Here is an 18882-nt window from a genome sequence, read left to right as displayed (position 1 = left end):
AATATGAAATTTATTTTTTCACACCTTCAACATGATTTTTGTATAGATTAAATTAATCAAAAAATTTGCTAATTTATCCAACATCGACACCGTCTTGGTCAAGAGAAAAGTTCAACCACGGGGCATGCCGTCGAATCAAAATTAAATGGTGAGAGCGAAAGGATCCAAAATTTTCTTCTCTGGGCATTGCATTTCTCACATTGTGCCAACCTACCAACTATACGTATGTAAGGTGGCAAATATATCCTGGCCACGTACCTCAGCAATTACTAGTAGCTAGTCTAGTTCTAGTACTACCTCCTCCTCGACTCCTCGTCCTCCTCCTCCTTCTTCGAACTACAGTGAGTCATGGACGCGCTAGGGCATACTGCCTCGGTGGCATAGCCTGTCGCGACCGTGGGCAGACTCATCTCGAAGATCATTGATGCAGCGAGGGCGGCACGCCAGAACAAGTGGGAGAGCGAGCACCTCAGATCCGCCTATCCATCATCGGCGACGTGCTCCCTCGCCTGCAGCGGGACGCGGAGGTGAAGCGGCCGCTCAGGGAGTTCGGGCAAAACGCTCGACGAGGCACACAAGCTGGTCGTCGCCTGCTAGAATTGGAGAACCGCTAGGCAGCTCATCGGGGCCCGCCGCCATGCTAACAGATTTAGGGAAGTAAACACAAAGATCGACTCCTGGCTCAGCCTGTTCAACGTGGTTAGCCAGCCGCCTCGACGGAACCCGCCAACCCAACTACATGACGACGGTGGCGTCGCCGGGCTGCTCCTTTGCTGATCCCGTGAGGCTCACGTGGGCGGATATTGCAGCAAGGACAAATTACTTCGCCGTCGAACTCGGCTGAGGCAGCTTGGACTTGAAGGCCTTGTACAAGGGCCGTATCCACGACGGCCTGGAGGTGGCCGTCAAGGTGCTGAACAAGAACATGCGGCAGGACGTGGTGGGCGTGTTCATGGCGGAGGTCAAGATCCTCTTCCCCCTCCGCCACCAAGACCTCGTCCGACTCGTTGGCTGGTGCTCCGAGGAAGAGGACCGCATGTTCGTCTACGAGCACGAGCATATGAGCAACAGCTCAGAGACCACCTACTGCGCCTGCGCCGGCGCGTGCGCATTCGAGTGTGCCTGTTTGTTCCTGAAATATGTTCATCTTTGTTGTTGAAATAGGTTATTGTCTTGTGCTACTAAAATATACTATGTGTGATTTTTTCTGCTCTTATTGTTGTGACATGCTCCTATTTTTTTCTCAAACGTTGCTGTTTTCGCTGATTGCTCACGGGGACGGATTCCTCGTGGGTTTAGAAAACCCGACGAGTTTAGGAGACGGGGACAAAAAACTGACCCCGTACACGCAGACGGGAACGAGATGGGCTTGCGTTTTCCCATGAGGATGGGTTTGGACAAGAAAAACCTGGTGGGTTTTGCCATCTTGAACCTCACCCAGCCCAGTCGACAGCGCCATGGCAGCCAGGATCACACGCCCCATCAATACTGTCTAGATGTCGAGAGCCGCAGACCAAGCCGTTGAAACCGCGTGCTTGGCGCCTAAGCAATGGCAGTGAAGCTACTCACTGGAATTTCCTCGAAAAACTCATCGCCAAGCTCGCCTCCAATATATCAGAACCACAGATAAATGTCGAGAGCGAAAGGATCAGAGATTTCTCACACCGTGTGCGTGCCGATCGACCTTAGCAACTATGCATACTACCTAACGCGGCAAATACCTCCCTCCTCGTCTAGAAAACATATATAGTAGTATAGCAATTAGAGTACTCGTAGTCTAGTTCTAGTACTACCTCCTCGTCTTCCTCCTCCTGCTCCTTCTTGGTACTACTAGGTAGCCTCCTGTAGAGTGGGTCATGGACGTGCTAGGGAATACAGCCTCGGTGGCTCAACTCGTCGGGACCGTCGGAAGGCTCATCTCCAAGATCATTGATGCAGCGAGGACGGCACGCCAGAACAAGCGGGAGTGCGAGTACCTCACGGTCCGCCTGTCCGTCATCGGCGAGGTGCTGCCTCGCCTGCCGCAGCACGCGGAGGTGAAGCGGTCGCTCACGGAGCTGGGCAAAACGCTGGGCGAGGCGCACCAGCTGGTCCTCGCCTGCCAGAACTGGAGCACCGCCAGGCAGCTCATCGCGGCCAGCCGCCACGCCGACAGCTTGAAGGAGGTCAACGGCAGGATCGACTCCCACATCGGCCTCTTGAACTTGGTCTTCACCACCTCCGGCAGCGGTGACCAAACCCGCCCTCCCTACCACACGGATACGGCGTCACCCGGCTGCTCCTCGGGCGGCCCTGCTGCCCCCGTGAGGCTCACGTGGGCGCAAATTGCAGCGGCGACCGATTACTTCGCCGACGAAATCAGCCGACGCAGCTCTGAGGTGCTGTACAAGGGCCGTCTCCGCGATGGCACGGAGACGGAGGTGGCCGTCAAGGTGCTTAGCAAGAACGGGCGGCAGGACGTGGAGGGCGCGGTCGTGGCTGAGGTCGAGATCCTCTTCCCCCTCAGCCACCCACACATCGTGCGACTCGTGGGCTGGTGCTCCGAGGAGGACGACCGCATCATCGTCTACCACCACGAGCATATGAGCAACGGCACGCTCAGAGACCACCTGCTGCGCCTGCGCGTGCGCGTGCGCGTTCAAGCGCGCCTCAGGGGCGGCTCTAGCTTTAGCTCGTCGCCGGTGAGGTCGACCTGGAAGGCGCGCGTCGAGGTGCTGCTGGGCGCATCGCGAGCCGTCGAGCACTTGCACCGTTGTGGGGTCATCCACCGCAACGTGACCTCGTTCAACATCCTGCTGGACGCCAGCTGGGCGCCGCGCCTGTCCGGCTTCGGCCAAGCCATCTTGCTGGCGGCGCCCGGAGACCAGGTCGACACTGAGGTCGTCGGCATGCCTGCTTACGTCGACCCGGAGTACCGCCGCACTGAGCGTGTGAGCGCGGCGAGCGACGTGTACAGCTTCGGGGTGGTGATACTAGAGACGCTGACGGGGGAGGATGCCGCCACCATGCAGATGGACTCGGTGCTCCTGGCCATACGGAACAGGAAGCTACGGGATGTGCTGGTCCGCCGCCCCGCGGCGACGCCGCGGCAGCTGGAGGCGCTGGAGCTCGTGGCGCACACGGCAGAGTGCTGCCTGTTTTCGGATGGGAACGACCGGCCTGCCATGTCGAACGTTGTGGCCAACCTCGCGAGGGCGCTCACGATCATAAATACTAAGCAGTCAGTAATTAGCTGAAGCTAGCTATTATGTGGGCGGGGTAGCTATTCGTAAGTTGCCTCACAGCCGGAGGAGAGGCCGGAGGACGGGAGGAACAAGGTTGCTGCCTTGCTGGAGGAGGAAGAAGAAGAGGCCGGAGGAAGAAAAACAAGTCCCGGCCGTTTGGATCTCAATCCAACGATGAGGAAAAATCGACGGTGATGGCGATGACAATGGCGACGGCGACGGCTCACCAAAGTTATATACATTCGGTCCTTATTACATCATTCGGGCAAGAGAAAAGTATGTTTTTGGTCCCTCAAGTTCCCAGAAAGTATAGACTTGGTCCCTCAAGATTTTTGATACAAATTTGATCCCTCAAGTTTCAAAACCGAATAAGTTTGGTCCTAAACCAGATTTTGAGGGCGTTGACCGGGTCAAAACCGTCCGATAAACAGTAAATTTGATTTTTTTTCAAAAAAATATAAAAAAATCTGAAATTTTTTGGAGTTCAATATGCTTACATGCGCAAGGTGCGCCCAAATTTTCGTGCTCTTTTGACACTCGAGGAGCTCGTGACAAAAAAAACAAAAATATCTCCTGATGAATGGTAAATTCGAAAAAAATCAAAACAAACAAAAAATTCTAATTTTTTTTGGGTCTAATATGCTTACATGCGGAAGGTGCAACCAAAATTTCGTGGTCTTTCGACACTCGAGGAGCTCATAGCAAAAAAAAGACAAATTCAGGCTTTTTTTGAACAAAAAATTGTTTTTTTTGCCACGAGCTCCTCGACTGTCGAAAGACCACGAAATTTTGATCGTGCCTTCCGCATTAAAACATATTGGACCCTCTCTCTAAAGAAAGCATATTGGACCCCAAAAAATTTCAGAATTTTTTTTATTTTGTTTTGAGTTTTTTTTCAATTTACTATTCATCAGGCAGATATTTTTGTTTTTTTGGCCACGAGCTCCTCGAGTGTCGAAAGAGCACGGAAAATTGGGCGCACCTTGCGCATGTAAGCATATTGAACCCTAAAAAATTTCAGATTTTTTTGAAGTATTTTTGAAAAAAATCGAATTTACTGTTCATCGGGCGGTTTTGACCCGGTCAACGCCCTCAAAATCTGGTTTAGGACCAAAGTTATCCGGTTTTGAAACTTGAGGGACCAAATGTATACCAAAAATCTTGAGGGACCAAGTCTATACTTTCTGGGAACTTGAGGGACCAAAAACATACTTTTCTCTTCGGGCAATGGCGATGGCGATGGCTCACCAAAATGTTGTCAACCGTACATGGTGTGTACTACATCTATCATTGTGTATGGTATACCGTCATAATTGACTTCCACCAATCGTGTATAGTTGAGTTGGTTTTTGTTTTGTTTAGGTCAACCTTTGCTAAATGTAATTATGCAGGCCTGTAATTTCAAGTTACTTTATTCGAGTTCTTATATGATTGTATTAAAGCATCCACAACTGAACCCCTCAAATCCATCCCAAATGCATGGACAGGTTGACCGGTAACTGAGTGGCACAAAATTGCCACCCAACCGGACCTCGCAAATGCGGTCTAAATCTGCAGCATTTTGCAGGAATCCATTGTTGGTGTGGATGTATTTGATGTCTTTAAATTAGGAATTGCGATTGCAAATGGCATTATTTGAGGGCCGCCCGGTCACTATCCGTGGGCGTGTCCACAGACGTATAGGACTCCGGAGTAGGTGATTCCGGTGTAGATGCTCTTATATAGTTTTGGTATGGAATGTGAAGTATGATATGGTAACTCCTCACGTGGCATTATGTAATGAACCTCTGGTTGATATGATGCTAGCACCACTCAACTGGACCGAGATTAGGTGACTTGAACATGGCAAGTCACGCTGCAACATGTGGCAACGCATCAGCCCTCCATACCACATCCAGCGGACAGCGGGGCACCAAAGCAAAATTATCTCAGTATTTACGCCTGTGTATTCATGGATGGCGGTGTAATCTTCGGATATAATGTACCCCATCTTAGGTTGGACTTTTTATTATTGCTGTAAAATGACCTTTCATTTTTCGTTGTGTTACACATCTTGGTTGTGTGCATTGTGCTATGCAGAGGTCTAGCATTTTTTAATATGATTATGTTCGTTTATGAAATGTTTTTTATGAAAAAAATCCATCCTGCACAACTAAACAAGGAAAAATGCATCCGTCTAGCACAACTAAACAATAAAAAGTGCTTCAGACGCAGTCATATATATATGCATTGCTGACTAGTGGTTGTAGAACAAGAGAAATGCACCGAGTACTTTCAGCCTCTAGTGCTATGAGTGAACCAACAGAGAAAAATGCTTCAGACTTTGCTGCTAGGGATCAATCCAGCACACAGGCGCTCCCCAGATCGCTCCCGCGGGCGGCCAGGGAGCGAACCCTAGCCGCTGCCAGCGCAGTCTCACCAGTCCCCTCCTCCCTTCGTCGCCGCTGGCGGGGTCGCCGGGTGAAGCCCGCGCGGCTCGGCGGCGGCGTGGCCTTCCCTACCTCCAGCTCGGGCAGGGACGGCGCGGGCCGTCCACCCCGGCGGGAGCTCGACACGGTGCTCGCGTTGGTTGCTCTGGTGAGGGTGGCCACGGTCGGGGGGCGGCGCGGCTTGGGCGCGAAGGGTGCGGCGTACGGCGGGGTCTTTCTATTCGTCTAGCAGCAGACGCTCAAGCGGGGGAGGCTCGATCCCCTTTCGGCTGCACGACTCGGTGGCTCTAGGCGGGATGATGGCCTCCGCAACGGCGCTTGGTGGCCTCTAGAAGCGTCTCTCGCGGGTGGCAGTTGCAGTTGCTTCGTCGGTGGGCTCCGGTTCTTGAGTCCGGACGCTCATCTCCAGCGAGTCAGGGCGGGCATGGCCCTCCCCTTCCTGCTCTGTGGGGCTCGTCTTCGAGCTGGCCGGCGGCGTGCAGGTCTTTGGTGGGCTCCGTGGTGTTGCAACGGCGGTGGAATGCCAGATTTGGGCGTTTTCAGTCGGGTCGGGCTCGGTGGCGTCTCTCGCCACCGGTGAGGTCTTTGGTGGCTTCCACTTGGCATGGCGCGATGACTTTGTGGGAGGTGTGCGGGTCAGCGGTGCGGGGCTATGCGCGTGGGTGTGGTGTTGGAAGGTGCTCCGGGCAAAAGCTTGCCGGGTCTTGCCGGCCGGCGGTGTCGGCGTCCGTGGATGTCATGTCACCTCGTTGGAGGCGCCGTCGTGGAGCCCACCCCTTGCACACCCTTGGTTCCAACTCTTCGGGTGAAAGCCTATGGCCTAGTCGGGTCGGGCGACGGCGTCAACATCGCCGCTTCCTTCTTTGGGGCGTCGTCTTGAAGAGCATTGGATCTTGTTTGCGCGCTCCATGGGCCGGACGCTCGCGGCATTGCGACCGGCAGGTGCTCGTCCGACAATGGTGATGTGGCGCGACTTCTTGTGTGGCAACGCTGGCGGCTTCGAGCGGAGTCGGGCTGTTGATGAGCTTTGGTAGTCAGTTTCATCCGGCGTGTTCAAGGGGTTGCCAAGCCTCACTTGTCTTCCTGGAGTTGGAGCTATAGAGGAGGTGCCTCCGCGGTGATGACGAAACTAGACGGGTGGTCAGTTCCGGTACCGGCTCGGCGCTGGCCCAGTGCTTTTCACCTGCAATGCTCGTCGACAGAGTCGGAGCTGCCTGGTCGTCGGCGCATGTGGTGTACTGTTTGGCATGTTGGCCCGCGCAGGCCTCGGCGCTTGTTTGCGGGGAGGGCTATATTGGTCGTCGTCGATGGTGTAGTTGGAATCGCCCTCGCATTGGTGTGATGACGATGAAACCGTATTGCAATCTCAACGGCGCTCTTCTCATCGACGGTGTGTGTGCGTTCTTGTGGGGATTGCCAGGTCGCCTTGTGGGTCTTGTTTTTGCGGGCGTGTTGTAACATTTTCGCCTGGTTTTCTGTTAATTAACTGGGCAACTCTCTTCAACCTTTTTTAGTAAATCATGCCCTAAGGGACCGCGTTTCAAAAAAAAAATCCAGCACACCAGAACAAGAAAAAAAATGCTTCAGACTTTGACGCTTTCAGCCATTAGAAAATACAAACAACAGCTTTTTAGTTATTTTTTTTTGCATGGTAAAACTTGGGTTTTATTACTCAGAAATAGTATTACAGTCTGCTAATACAAACTTATTTACATTGTCTGGGACACAGCGCAACCAGATCGACCAATATTAGCTATACTATGAGCAACTCTATTCTGACTACGCTCTATCTTTAATGGAACAAAACCCCGAAGAGCCAAAAGCTTGTTGATTTCCAGCGTTAATTGACCATAAGCTGACCGGTCCAATGACTCATCTGTCGAAGAGGCAATCAAAGTCGAACTATCACATTGGACCATAATAGGTAATTCTGACCTTTGCAAACACAGTTACAGGCCCTCCAAGATGGCAATGATCTCCGCTTCTAGGGCAGTACAAACATTAGAAAATAGCAATACACATGCTCTACATACAATCGAAAATAGCATCGTATATGTACTGAGTAAGCTACAATGAACATTCAGCATTAGAAAATAGCCCTCATGTGTACTTCCATTGCTGCACAATATGGCTACGGTAAACAGTAGCACCGATATTATTCACGAGTACATGCATATGAGCCAGTTTATTGCACAATCGAGACGACTACTCAACATGGTCACGCGGTCGTGGTTTACGCAGAACAAGCTTGGCCAGGGGGCCAACTCGTGCCGTCTTTGTCCGTAGAGGCGAGCCCTGCCCTAAATACGAGGAACGTAGACCAAATGTAAAATAATAATGTCGATGTTTTGTTTCTAGTATGAGTTCAATAACTTGCATTCCAATGCAAGTTTGGATTCTAGTGCCATAGGTTGAATAGTTTGTTTGTTTTTTGCACCGTGAGTTTGGATTCTATAATTTGCATTGTTAAGCGTGTAAGTTGCAAGTTGGGACAGACTTAGTCTGTGAAGCGAGTAGCTCCATATAATAAATTAAGATTCCCCACAGAAAACCTAGCAACTAGCTCCACTTGTACTGCGACTACTTCTGGTTGCTGATCAGCTAATAATAATAGGGGGAACACTTTGGTAGCACTCGTAATAGATTGTCCTTGAGCCATCAAGGCGACGCTTGTGGTTGTGGGGCATGCGGCAGCGGTGACGTAGCTCGTCGGGAACGCGTTCGGGCGCATCTACAAGATCAAGCGGCGGTGGAGACGGCGCGCCAAAACAAGCATCAACGGGGTGTTGTCTAAGCCTGCCACAAGAGCCGGAACTGGTGCCGTCGCTCAAGAGCTCAACAGCACGCTGTAGGAGGCGCACGGCATGGTGGTGGCCTGTCGGGACTGGAGCTCCGGGAATCTGTTCTTCAGGTCCCGCCACCGCGTACGCCGAGTGCTTCACTCAAGTCAACCTCAGGATTATATCCGACATCACCATCCTCAACTTCTTCCTGCTCAACATCATCGCCTGCCGGCAGACGACGACGATGGCCATGGTGCCATCGTCGGAGGAGTCCTGCTCAGGCTACCTGCAGCAGACTCAGATGGTGGTGGTACCCGATTATTGCCCCACGATGTTCACGTTGGCAGAAATTGCAGCGGCGACCAACAACTTTGCCGTCGAGCTCAGCGGAGGCTGCTCGTGGAGGGTGTACAAGGTCGTCTCCACAATGGCCCGGAGGTGGCCTTGAAGGTGCTGGACAAGCACGGGTGGGAGGACGTGGAGCACGCGATCTTGACGGAGCTCGAGATTCTATTTCCCCTCCGTCGCGGCCAAATCGTGCCACTCGTCGGCTGGTATACGGAGGAGAAGGATGCATCCTGTGGCGTGGACTTGAAGACTCTCTTCACATATATTAACATGAACATGTTTAGGATGATCTCCACCGTGTGGGCCCAACGGCCCACCGGGCCCTTATATCTGCGCCTTGGGACGCTCAACCCACTATGGTTGACGGGGCCCTGTCACCTGCACTATATAAAGAGGTGGGGGCCGGCGGCTCGCATCACGAGGTTCGTCGCACAGCCGTACACCCCACCTAATCCCCTACAAATCTAGGGTTAGTGCAGTGCTGATGGGAAGCGCCGCCACCACTTCGCCCACTACTCTCTGCCATCACCGGCCACCCTCACCATGGCCGGCACCGGTGTCTCCTCGAGCCACAAGGAGAAGGTAATACCTACCACCATTGTTAGCGGAATCCCCATGCCCACTGGATCAACATGTCCTATCAATGGTATCAGCCCAGGTTGGCGTTGTCGATTTTCGGTAGCAACAGAAATCCTTCCCTCCCCAAAGAATCCTAATTGACAAGGCAAAGAAAGTTACCTCGCTGGAGAAAGTAGCGCCGCCGTCATGGCCACGCCGTTCCTTTCGATCCCCACACGCATCGGCAAGCCGAGGTGCAGGGAAGAAGAACAACCCCATGGGGCAAAGGGCACCACCAACGAGCCGTTTGACGGCGGCGCGTTCACCCTAGAGGTGCTCGTGCACGCCGGCAAAGGGGTCAGCAGGGGCGCCGCATCGGAAAGTCGCCGTATCTCTCTCTGCCTTCTGGAGATGGAGGAATGGAAACAAAGGGGAAAGGGAAGGGGGCTCGCGTTGGCGCGGCTCGCCGCCGTCACTGGCGACCGGGGCGCAGCCGCGTGCCTCTATGGCACTGGATGCGGTGGACGAAGGGAGATAAGGAGGGGAAAGTAAAAGAAAAGGCGCGGTGGCCGGTCGGCGCCATCGCCGGCGCCCTGGCCGGTCGACGCCGCCGCCGCCGCTCTGGCTCGGTGCGGTGGCCGGGCGGGAGAGTGAGATGCGGAGAGCGAGAGAGGGATGAGAGCGGCGCGTGCGGGGGGAGGGGAATGAACGAGGGTTTCGTCGCCAGCTGGTTTTGATCCAGCGAGAACATCGGGCGACCGTCCGATCAGATCGACGGCCCAGATCCAAACCCTAACCCGCTGCAGGCTGCTGGGCCGGAAAGGGAGCAGGCCAGCTGGCCCGCTGGGCCGAAAGAGCCGCGCGGGCGCAGCCTCGCGGGCGCAACTGCGCGCGCTGGGCTGAGGCCTGCTGCCCCGCGCGCTGGGCACTGCCTTTTTTTTCTAAAAAAAAGAAATGTCTTGAAAAGTAAATAGAAAAGTTTATGATATTTTTGTTTTTCAGAAAATATAAAGTTTCTGAAAAGTAAAATAAAAGTTTCTGAAAATGAAAATAGAAAATTTTCAGAAAAATAAATGTTCATGAATTTTATAAAGAAAATAATAAAGTTCATGAATTTTTATTTAGTGAAAGAAAAGTTTCTGTAAAAAGAAAAAGTTCATGAATTTTCTATTCATGTTTCCGCTGCAAATAAAAATAAAAGTGATCTTTTAAAAGTGAATAGAACCAAAGTAAAAGATTAAATTGTTGCTTCTCTAGTGCATTTTTTGAACCAACCGGTTAAAATATCTTAGAGAGTAAAAGAGTACATAATTGTTTCTGGATACAATATTGTAAAGTTTCTGCCGCAAAGTAAAAGTTTTATCCTCCAATTAAATTGGAACCAACGGGAAAATTTAATTGGAAGAACTGTTCTTAGCAATGTTTTTTCCCCTATGGGTGAAATCAAATTCAAATAGTTTCCGCTATGACAAAAGAAAGATATTTGTTTTTAAAGTTAAAATATGGTATTGTTATTTTCTAACCAACGTTGATGATAACAGTATTATAATTCTATGAGTCTTATGTTCAAAGCTTAAATCTCTGATAAATTTTGTACCAAAGTGATCATTTTTCAGAGAAGAGTTAAAGATGAAGAAATGCTCTTGAACTAGAAAAATGTATATTTCTTGTTTCCGCTGCAATAAAGTTAACGATGATGATTATTTCTTATCAAAGTTGTTTAATAGAAATATTATCATCACATTGTTTATGAGTTATATGCATTATTTCCATTTCAGCCCAACGGTGATATGGAATTAATGTAGAAGAATGAGTTTTATTCTAATTCTTCCACAACGGTGATTTAGAGTATAAAAAGGAAGTTTTACAAAAGTTTAATGTGCATATTTTTTAACCAGACCAACGTAGGGTTATTTTTATGCTCATTATTGTTGATTATTGGCTAAGTTTTCTCAGACTAAAAGTTTTCCATGCTTTCATTCGTGAAAGCGAATGGCTGGGTACTTGTGACCCAGAAGATGACCAGGAAAGGTCATAACGTGAGGGAGTATGTTCTCTCTAAAGAATGGCTTCAAAAGAAAAGATTTCTTGGATATTAATCCAAGAGAAGAAAACAGATAGAGATTTTTCAGTCAACATGATTTGAGATGAAACAAGCAACGTGCGTGTTTAACTTGACCAACGTCGGATCAAGCATGCGTGTCAAAGAGCATTAGGATTCATTCCTAAATTTGATGATTGAATAATGCAATCAAAAGAGTCAAGTCTTGTATTTATGTCCCTTACAGGGAATTACCCGCATAGCGGGAGAAGATGATTATGATAAAACCCGCATGGCGGGAAAAGTCTAGGAAAATACCTGCGTAATTAACGGGGTAAAGTTGACATATTATTATGTCAAAAATCTCGTATGGTGGGAGAAATTCTGGCAAAGGACTTATCCTGTATGACAGGAGAAAGATATGATGACTCATGTGCTTTTAATGTGTCCCACTCTGGGAGAAAAGTATGGAGTAGCTATTATGCGTTCCTAGTATCGACCATACACCTTATGTGTAATGGTCATTAAGCACTCAATAAATCCAAAGAGAATAAAAGTTACAGACGAACCTAAAGATAAGAATGATATGCAAATGTGACTTGCAAAAGTACTAATGATAAAGAACTTCTTTGAGTTTCTGAAATGGAATGAGGAAAAAGTACTCCCATACTAGTTAAAAGATAACTTCATTTTGTATGAAGAGATAACTTCATTTTGTATGAAGTAATCTGATGAATGAAGTAGATAATCAAAGTTTCCTCAATTCACAAGAGTTATCAATGGTTTTCGAAATTGTGGCAGAAAAGTTCTTGCCACATTTCAAGGGGGAGAAAGAAATATGAGATAAATTAAGAATGATGAAACTCCCCTATACTTTAGATAATGTGATGAAGAATGTGATCGTCTAGGGGAGTACGACGGTCATACTAATACCCCTAAAGAAAAGAAATAGTTGTATTTCTGGATCTTTTACAGTTCCGAAAGCAGAGTAAGGAATACTAAGACGGTGCTTAAAGTGCCATAAAGAAGAAAGTTTTAACAGAATAAACCCAAATTATTAAGTTTAAAGATACGCCAATTTTAGTGAAGATGGAGTAATCTGGGGGAGCATGTTGTATGACCTATACAACACATGTTGTTAGCTCTATAAAGGATGAATGAGTAAACATGGATCTTGTGATACAGGTCCTGTAAAACCTATTGCCTCTTGGAAATGAAAGACTATAGAATTAGTTTGCCTCTTGCAATGTCAGAGCAACAACATCCCCATATGAAAGAAGTGCCAGTACCTGAGACACTGATGGTCTCAAGGAATGAGAAAATGAGATACTTCTGATTACTATAAAGTCTATGTTAGTGAAATTCAAATGGAGGTTGATCCCACCTCATTTAAAGCGCTCATTCGAGCTTTGAGAAGTGTCTGCTTATCTAAATGATAAGAGACTATGTGAGATGAAATGAAATTGTTGAATCCCGACGATGTTTGGGACTGATGAGTAATTTCCAATGGAGCCAAAACAGTAGGCTGTAAAGAGTCTACAAGGACAATGTGACTCCAAAGGAAATATGTAAAGGTGTAAAACTCGACTTAAATCGAAAGGCTTTTGCGCGTTTTGCACTGAATAGATTACAATGAGTGTTGGTAGCACATCATGATCTGAGTTACATCAGATGAAAGATATTATGATCTGAGTTACATCAGATGAAAGTAAAGAACACAGGGGATACTGCCTGAAGAAGTCTTTTATGGACTAAAGCAATCAAATGTTGTTTTGGGTTAAAGAAAATGACAGGACAATTGTATTCGTGCAAAGTTATAGAATGGGAAATTCATTTCCTAATCTTGTGCATGTAGATGACATCCTACTTGCTAGTGGTGATGTCAACCTACTGCAGGAGGAGAAAAGAAGTTCTTGTCCTCAAAGTTCAAAAGAATGTTCTCGGTAGAGTGTCTCTCGTTATAAGTATCGAGGTTCACGAAGAAAAGAATAAAAGGGGGTATTAGGGATGTCGAATGGACATGCTAAGAAAGGTCTCTAAAGTATGCATGCGAGAAAACCTACGTCTGTTCTTATAGTCAAGGGTAATGGAAGTGGAAACTATGGTGTTCGAAAAGTTGATGAGAAAAGATTGAAAACGGATATGGTGCCATATGCTTCAGCTGTTGGAAGCTCAATATATTACCCTGACACAGTCCACGTATCCGGGTTGTTTTGGCAATGTCCAGTCTATATATAGACCACTGAAATGGAGTCAAAGATATCAGCCTCATGCTGAAAGAAATAAGTGCTCTCAAAAGATTGTGAGTACAAAGACAGGACTTGTGAAATGTATAGCGAAATCCACAATTGTCGCTAACTTTCGCACATGGAGTTTTGGTGTGGAAAAGCTCCAATGAATGAAACAATTATCATCAATGTGATGCAAAGATATGTTATAGCTTGATATGAGGCTGAGGGACAGGCAAAATGGTTAAGGAGACCTATACCCGGAGTTGATAATGGTTGACAACAGCGATAACTATTTTAAGTCTTTCGCTCCTATGACAACGAGTCAAGTGTTGATGATGCCAAACACACTGACACAGAGTTATGCGTTGTAAAGGAGAAAGTCCGGAATTATGTAGGAATGCTTGAAGCATAAAATCAACAGACAAGTGTTTGCAGATATGCTTATTAAAGGCTTACCGCCCAGTGTGTTCGAAGAACACACAGTCGACATGGGTTTTATGGTATAGTCTAAAGTTTCCGGACAATAAAAGGGCCCAAGGTTAAAGAATTTGTTTCAAAACAGAGAGGTACATTGTGGCTGTCTAATTCTATCGGCAATTGAGCTGTGACGATGAAACATGTTCTATGTATTGATCTGTTATGAAACGAGTAAAGTAAAAGTATAAGGTCAAAAGTAAAAGTTGAGATCAAGGGGGAGAATGTTAGGATGATCTCCACCGTGTGGGCCCAACGGCCCACCGGGCCCTTATCGGCGCCCTGATCGGGGGCGCTCAACCCACTATGGTTGACGGGCCCCTGTCACCTGCACTATATAAAGAGGTGGGGGCCGGCGGCTCGCATCACGTGGTTTGTCGCACATCCGTACATCCCACCTAATCCCCTACCGATCTAGGGTTAGTGCAGTGCTGATAGAAAGCGCCGCCACCACTTGGCCCACTACTCTCTGCCATCACCGGCCACCGTCACCATGGCCGGCTCCGGTGGCTCCTCGAGCCACAAGGAGAAGGTAATACCTACCACCATTGTTAGCGGAATCTCCATGCCCACTGGGTCAACAGGTCCTATCAGAACAAAGTGAATTCCATTTCAAATTCCTAACAAAAATTGAAGTAGTGTCACAAGATTGTAACATCAAACCATGGTCACCTACACAAATACATGAGGAAATTCAATGGAAAAAATTTGATTAAGCAACGAAGAAAAGGGAGGAAACGATACACAAGATAGAAAACTAAAATATTTTTTTCATGCGAGCCACTTCTTTGTTATTCATAAAAAAACATATATTAGTAAAAAAGATGTCAATTAGAAAGAAAGACTCGTGCGAACCAACCTGTGGTTGAATGGTTAGAGAGACTATGGTAACCCTAGTCCATCAGAGTTCAAGTTCTGGTGCTCACATTTAGAGACAATTTGGTTCATGCCCTGGGCTTCATGCCTGGCAAAAATTGATGCTGGGTAGTAGCCTGAAAAAAGAGTACGGAGCTGTTTGGTTCTCAGCCACATCTTGCCACACTTTGTCATACCTAACCTTAGGCAAGTTTGACCAAGTTAGGTAGGTGTTTGGTTCTACCCACACCTAAGGCAATGATTTTTTATGAGCAGTGAACCCCACATGTCATAGACACAAAAAGTGTGGCAAGATTCCCTTAAGCAAGCCAAAGTGTGGCTAACAATTTGAACAACTCAACTAAGGCAAGTGTGGCAAGTGTGGCAAAAAACATGTGGCAATATATGACAAAGATAGTCACAATCCAAACAGCCCCTACTTCTGCCTGGGCAGACATGCCTGTGCACATATTGTTTGGTTGGACTCCTTGGCCTGAGGTAAATAGGCAGCAATAAAAATTTCGGTGTGGCAGACAAAGTGACCGGCAGTGTACCCGGAAACCACAAATAATCAATGCATGTGTGCTAATCAACCTCAAACAACATTTGCCGGGATCCCAGGCATCCCATTTCACCCGCCTGAGCCAGGCTATTCGAGCTGCCTAGCAGGCCGTCGGCTGCAGGCCAGGGAGGCATTCAATATTTGTGGCCTCCAACCAAACAATATCCAGGCACATCCACGTAGGTCTCAGGTTAGGCAATTTTTCTCTGGGGTCTGAACCAAACTGCCCCTTATTTCTAGATTTATTTCAGGATTTCCGGCGATATCCATTCAGTGTGAGGAGACGTTCCCGTTGACAACGAGATGTTTACGGTGAGTTTATAAATTTTAAGGTGATATGCCGGCTCAGTCTTTCGGAGGTGCTCATAGAGGTAGGATGTGCATTTATGCGTTCATAGGGGTGAGTGTATATGAGCACTTGTGTCTGTACTGTGTTTAAAAAAACTCATGAAAGGGGTGTTGCACGAAATAGAAACAAAAATAAAATTTAACAAAATCCATTACTCACACACACGTGCAGGATGCACACGTTACACACCTCTGGCTATTTATTTATTTTAACAAACCTCTGTCTAATTAATCGATCAATCTTTGTACGAGGTCTATGGACTGCTGGAACAAGCCTTTGCTCGTGGGCTGCTACAAGACACAGGAAAACAAAACAATCGACTGACGCTACAAACATTAGTTAACGAGCGTTTCTTCGGAAGCCTCGCAACTATCATCGTCACGTGTCGCGTTTTGGGTGTTTCTTTCGAATATTATTTTTCTATTTTTTCGCATGAGTTTTCGGTTTTTTAAACGGGTTTTTTTGACTTTTCGATTTTTCACAGGTATTCCTTAGCTTTTGGACAAAAAAATTCAACAAAAACTTTTTGCGCGAAAAAACACATTTTTCTTTTTGCTTCTGCGAAAGGCACCGTTTTGCTTATGGGAAAGACACGGTTTTGATATCGCAAGAGGCACGGCTGTGCCTCTCGCAAACGAAAAAAACCTTGTTTTATGTTTTTCTTTGCTTCCGCGAGAGGCACGGCAGTGCCTCTCGAGAACGAAAAAAGCACGTTTTGTTTTTTTCTTTCGCGAGAGGCACAATTTTGCTTTTGGGAGAGGCACGACCATGCCTTTCGTAAACGAAAAAAATGTGTTTTCTTGTTTTTTCACGAGAGCCACGGTTTTGCTTCCGGGAGAGGCACGGCGGTGCCTCTCGGAAAAAAACGCATTTTCTTTTTTTTCTTCCATGAAAGGCACGGCCGTGCCTTTCATAAACGGAAAAAAATGCATTTTCTTTATTTTGGGAGATGCATGGTTTTGCTTCCGCGAGAGGCACGACCGTGCCTCTTGGAAACAAAAAAAACGAGTTTTCTGTTTTTTATTTCTTCCACGATGTGCCTCTCGGGAACACAAAAAACGCGTTTTTTGTTTCTTTTCTTCCGCGAGAGGCACGGTTTTGCTTCCGCAAGAGGCACGGCTTTGCTTTTGCTAGAGGCACGCTTGTGCTTTCGCGGCAGGCACGGCCATTCCTCTTTCAAAAACTGAAATAGAAACCGTGCTCCCAATTTCAGATTTTTTGTCTAGTTTTTTCGTGAAAACAAAAGTTCATCAAAATCTATCAACATGAGATGTAGTTTTGAAAATCTCGACGCGAGGAATCCAACGGTGAAAACGGTTCGAGATTTGGATGCACAGTTTAAGAGATAAAATATTTTGAATAAATGAATATACGAAAAAAGAAAAAACTCCCAGATTACAACAAGTGGCGCACATGCAACATGCCACTTGTTACAACCTAAAGTGCTGGGAGTGACCTTTGCAAGGTGTACTCTTCAACTAGTGATTTCACATTTTCAGGTGACTGGAAATTGAAAGAGAGGCTCGTGAGCTATTGGATAGAGAGCGAAAAGCTAGGGTTGTAAAATTAAGACAAAAAGAACCTTTGTTTGTTGATCGTCAAATATTGTTTTTCTCTTTCTCTTGTGGGTTTGTTTTTCCCTCTTCTCGTGAGACGATTAGGAGTCTGTTCCAGGACCAGTGATTCTACCACTATTCCGTACTTTCTCATGTTCTTTTTATTTGAGATCCTGCCACAGTTTCTTACTCTAGTGTTTGTTTTTGATATGTTCTGTTCTAGTTCATTTACGCAGATGTTATTTACCTTCTCTGCGTCAGATTGCATGACTTGTTTTATCTCTGCTATAATAGTCATGTTTTATCGGACGCGGAGTTTCTGCTCCCAGGCTCATCTGCACCCGCGCTTAGATTTTTTTTCAAAACAAATACTAGAAAAATTCAAAAAAAATCCACATTTTTTGTGGTAGAAAATTTGATGCGTGAGGTTCGCTCCAAATTTCAACTGATTTGGACATCTGAGCAGCTCTTCGCAAAAAAAAAATTCAGGGTCTGTAAAAAAGTTTACTATTCACACAATGTTCTGACCCAATTTGACTTTTTTGCCGAGAGCTGCTCAGATGTCCAAATCAGTTGAAATTTGGAGCGGACCTCACGCATCAAATTATCTACCACACAAAAAATTGGATTTTTTTGAATTTTTCTAGTATTTGTTTTGATTTTTTTCTGCGCGGAAGCAGATGAGCCTGGGCACCGAGTTGGATTTCTGTGTTTGATCTAGTTTTTCTGTTAATAAAATCTTTTGGTAAATTGCTCATATTTCCAACACAAAGAAGGCCGATATGTTTCATTAAAGACGGCCAGCTTTTGACCAACTGTTTTTAGTCACAAAAAGGTCAAAATTGAAAAACAATTATCATTCTTGACCAATATTGATGGTCGCAAGTTAGAATATTTCTTGTAGTGTTTGTGATCTTTGGTCTGGAGCTCAGGAGATCAACCTTGCTCCAGGCATTAGAGGTAGCATCCGCTCGAAGTTCACGACGGACAGTTGCTACTCTACGGCAACTTCGTACAGGATGCAGTCCGCCGGGTTGATCAAGTCTGCATTGCCACATTTGATTTGGAAGATTTGGGCGCCCCCTAAGATTAAATTTTTCTCTTGGCTCATCCTGCAAGATATAATTTGGACGGCTGGTAGACTGCAACGCAAGGGCTGACCAAAATGTGTCCTTTGCCAACTTTGCAAGAAGGAGCCAGAGTCGGTGGCCCATATTATGTTCAAATGCCGCTTCACTATCAGGGTATGGAACTTCATTTTCGACTGGCTGGGATGGCAATTTTCCACCCTTTCTTGGGCGGACTTTGAGATGGTGAATTAATGGTGGATTTCGTGCGAGGATCGGCCAAGCTACTCCAGGAAGGCGGTCAACTACCTGTAGATGCTCATATGTTGGGAGATTTGGAATGAAAGGAACGCCCGAGTCTTCCGCAATAAGGCTTCCCTACCTTCGAGGGTGGCGGCATCGATT

At 47.0% G+C, this 18882-nt stretch overlaps 1 protein-coding gene and 1 pseudogene across 1 annotated transcript; both read left to right on the top strand.

Annotated features, from left to right (window-relative positions):
* Positions 1-348: 348 nt before the first annotated feature.
* On the top strand, positions 349-1164 carry LOC109786649 (probable receptor-like protein kinase At5g59700; annotated as a pseudogene).
* Positions 1165-1703: 539 nt separating this feature from the next.
* On the top strand, positions 1704-3609 carry LOC109786648 (probable serine/threonine-protein kinase PBL28). The gene has a single exon (XM_040401880.3). It carries the CDS (start codon positions 1857-1859, stop codon positions 3234-3236), a length of 1380 nt encoding a protein of 459 aa, XP_040257814.2. The 5' UTR covers positions 1704-1856; the 3' UTR covers positions 3237-3609.
* Positions 3610-18882: the final 15273 nt, after the last annotated feature.

Source organism: Aegilops tauschii, chromosome 3 (assembly GCF_002575655.3).
Source record: "Aegilops tauschii subsp. strangulata cultivar AL8/78 chromosome 3, Aet v6.0, whole genome shotgun sequence".
In the NCBI taxonomy this organism is placed as follows: Eukaryota; Viridiplantae; Streptophyta; class Magnoliopsida; order Poales; family Poaceae; genus Aegilops; species Aegilops tauschii.
The sequence above is the reverse complement of the archived record's forward strand: the minus strand, read 5'-3'. Positions and strand labels throughout refer to the sequence as shown.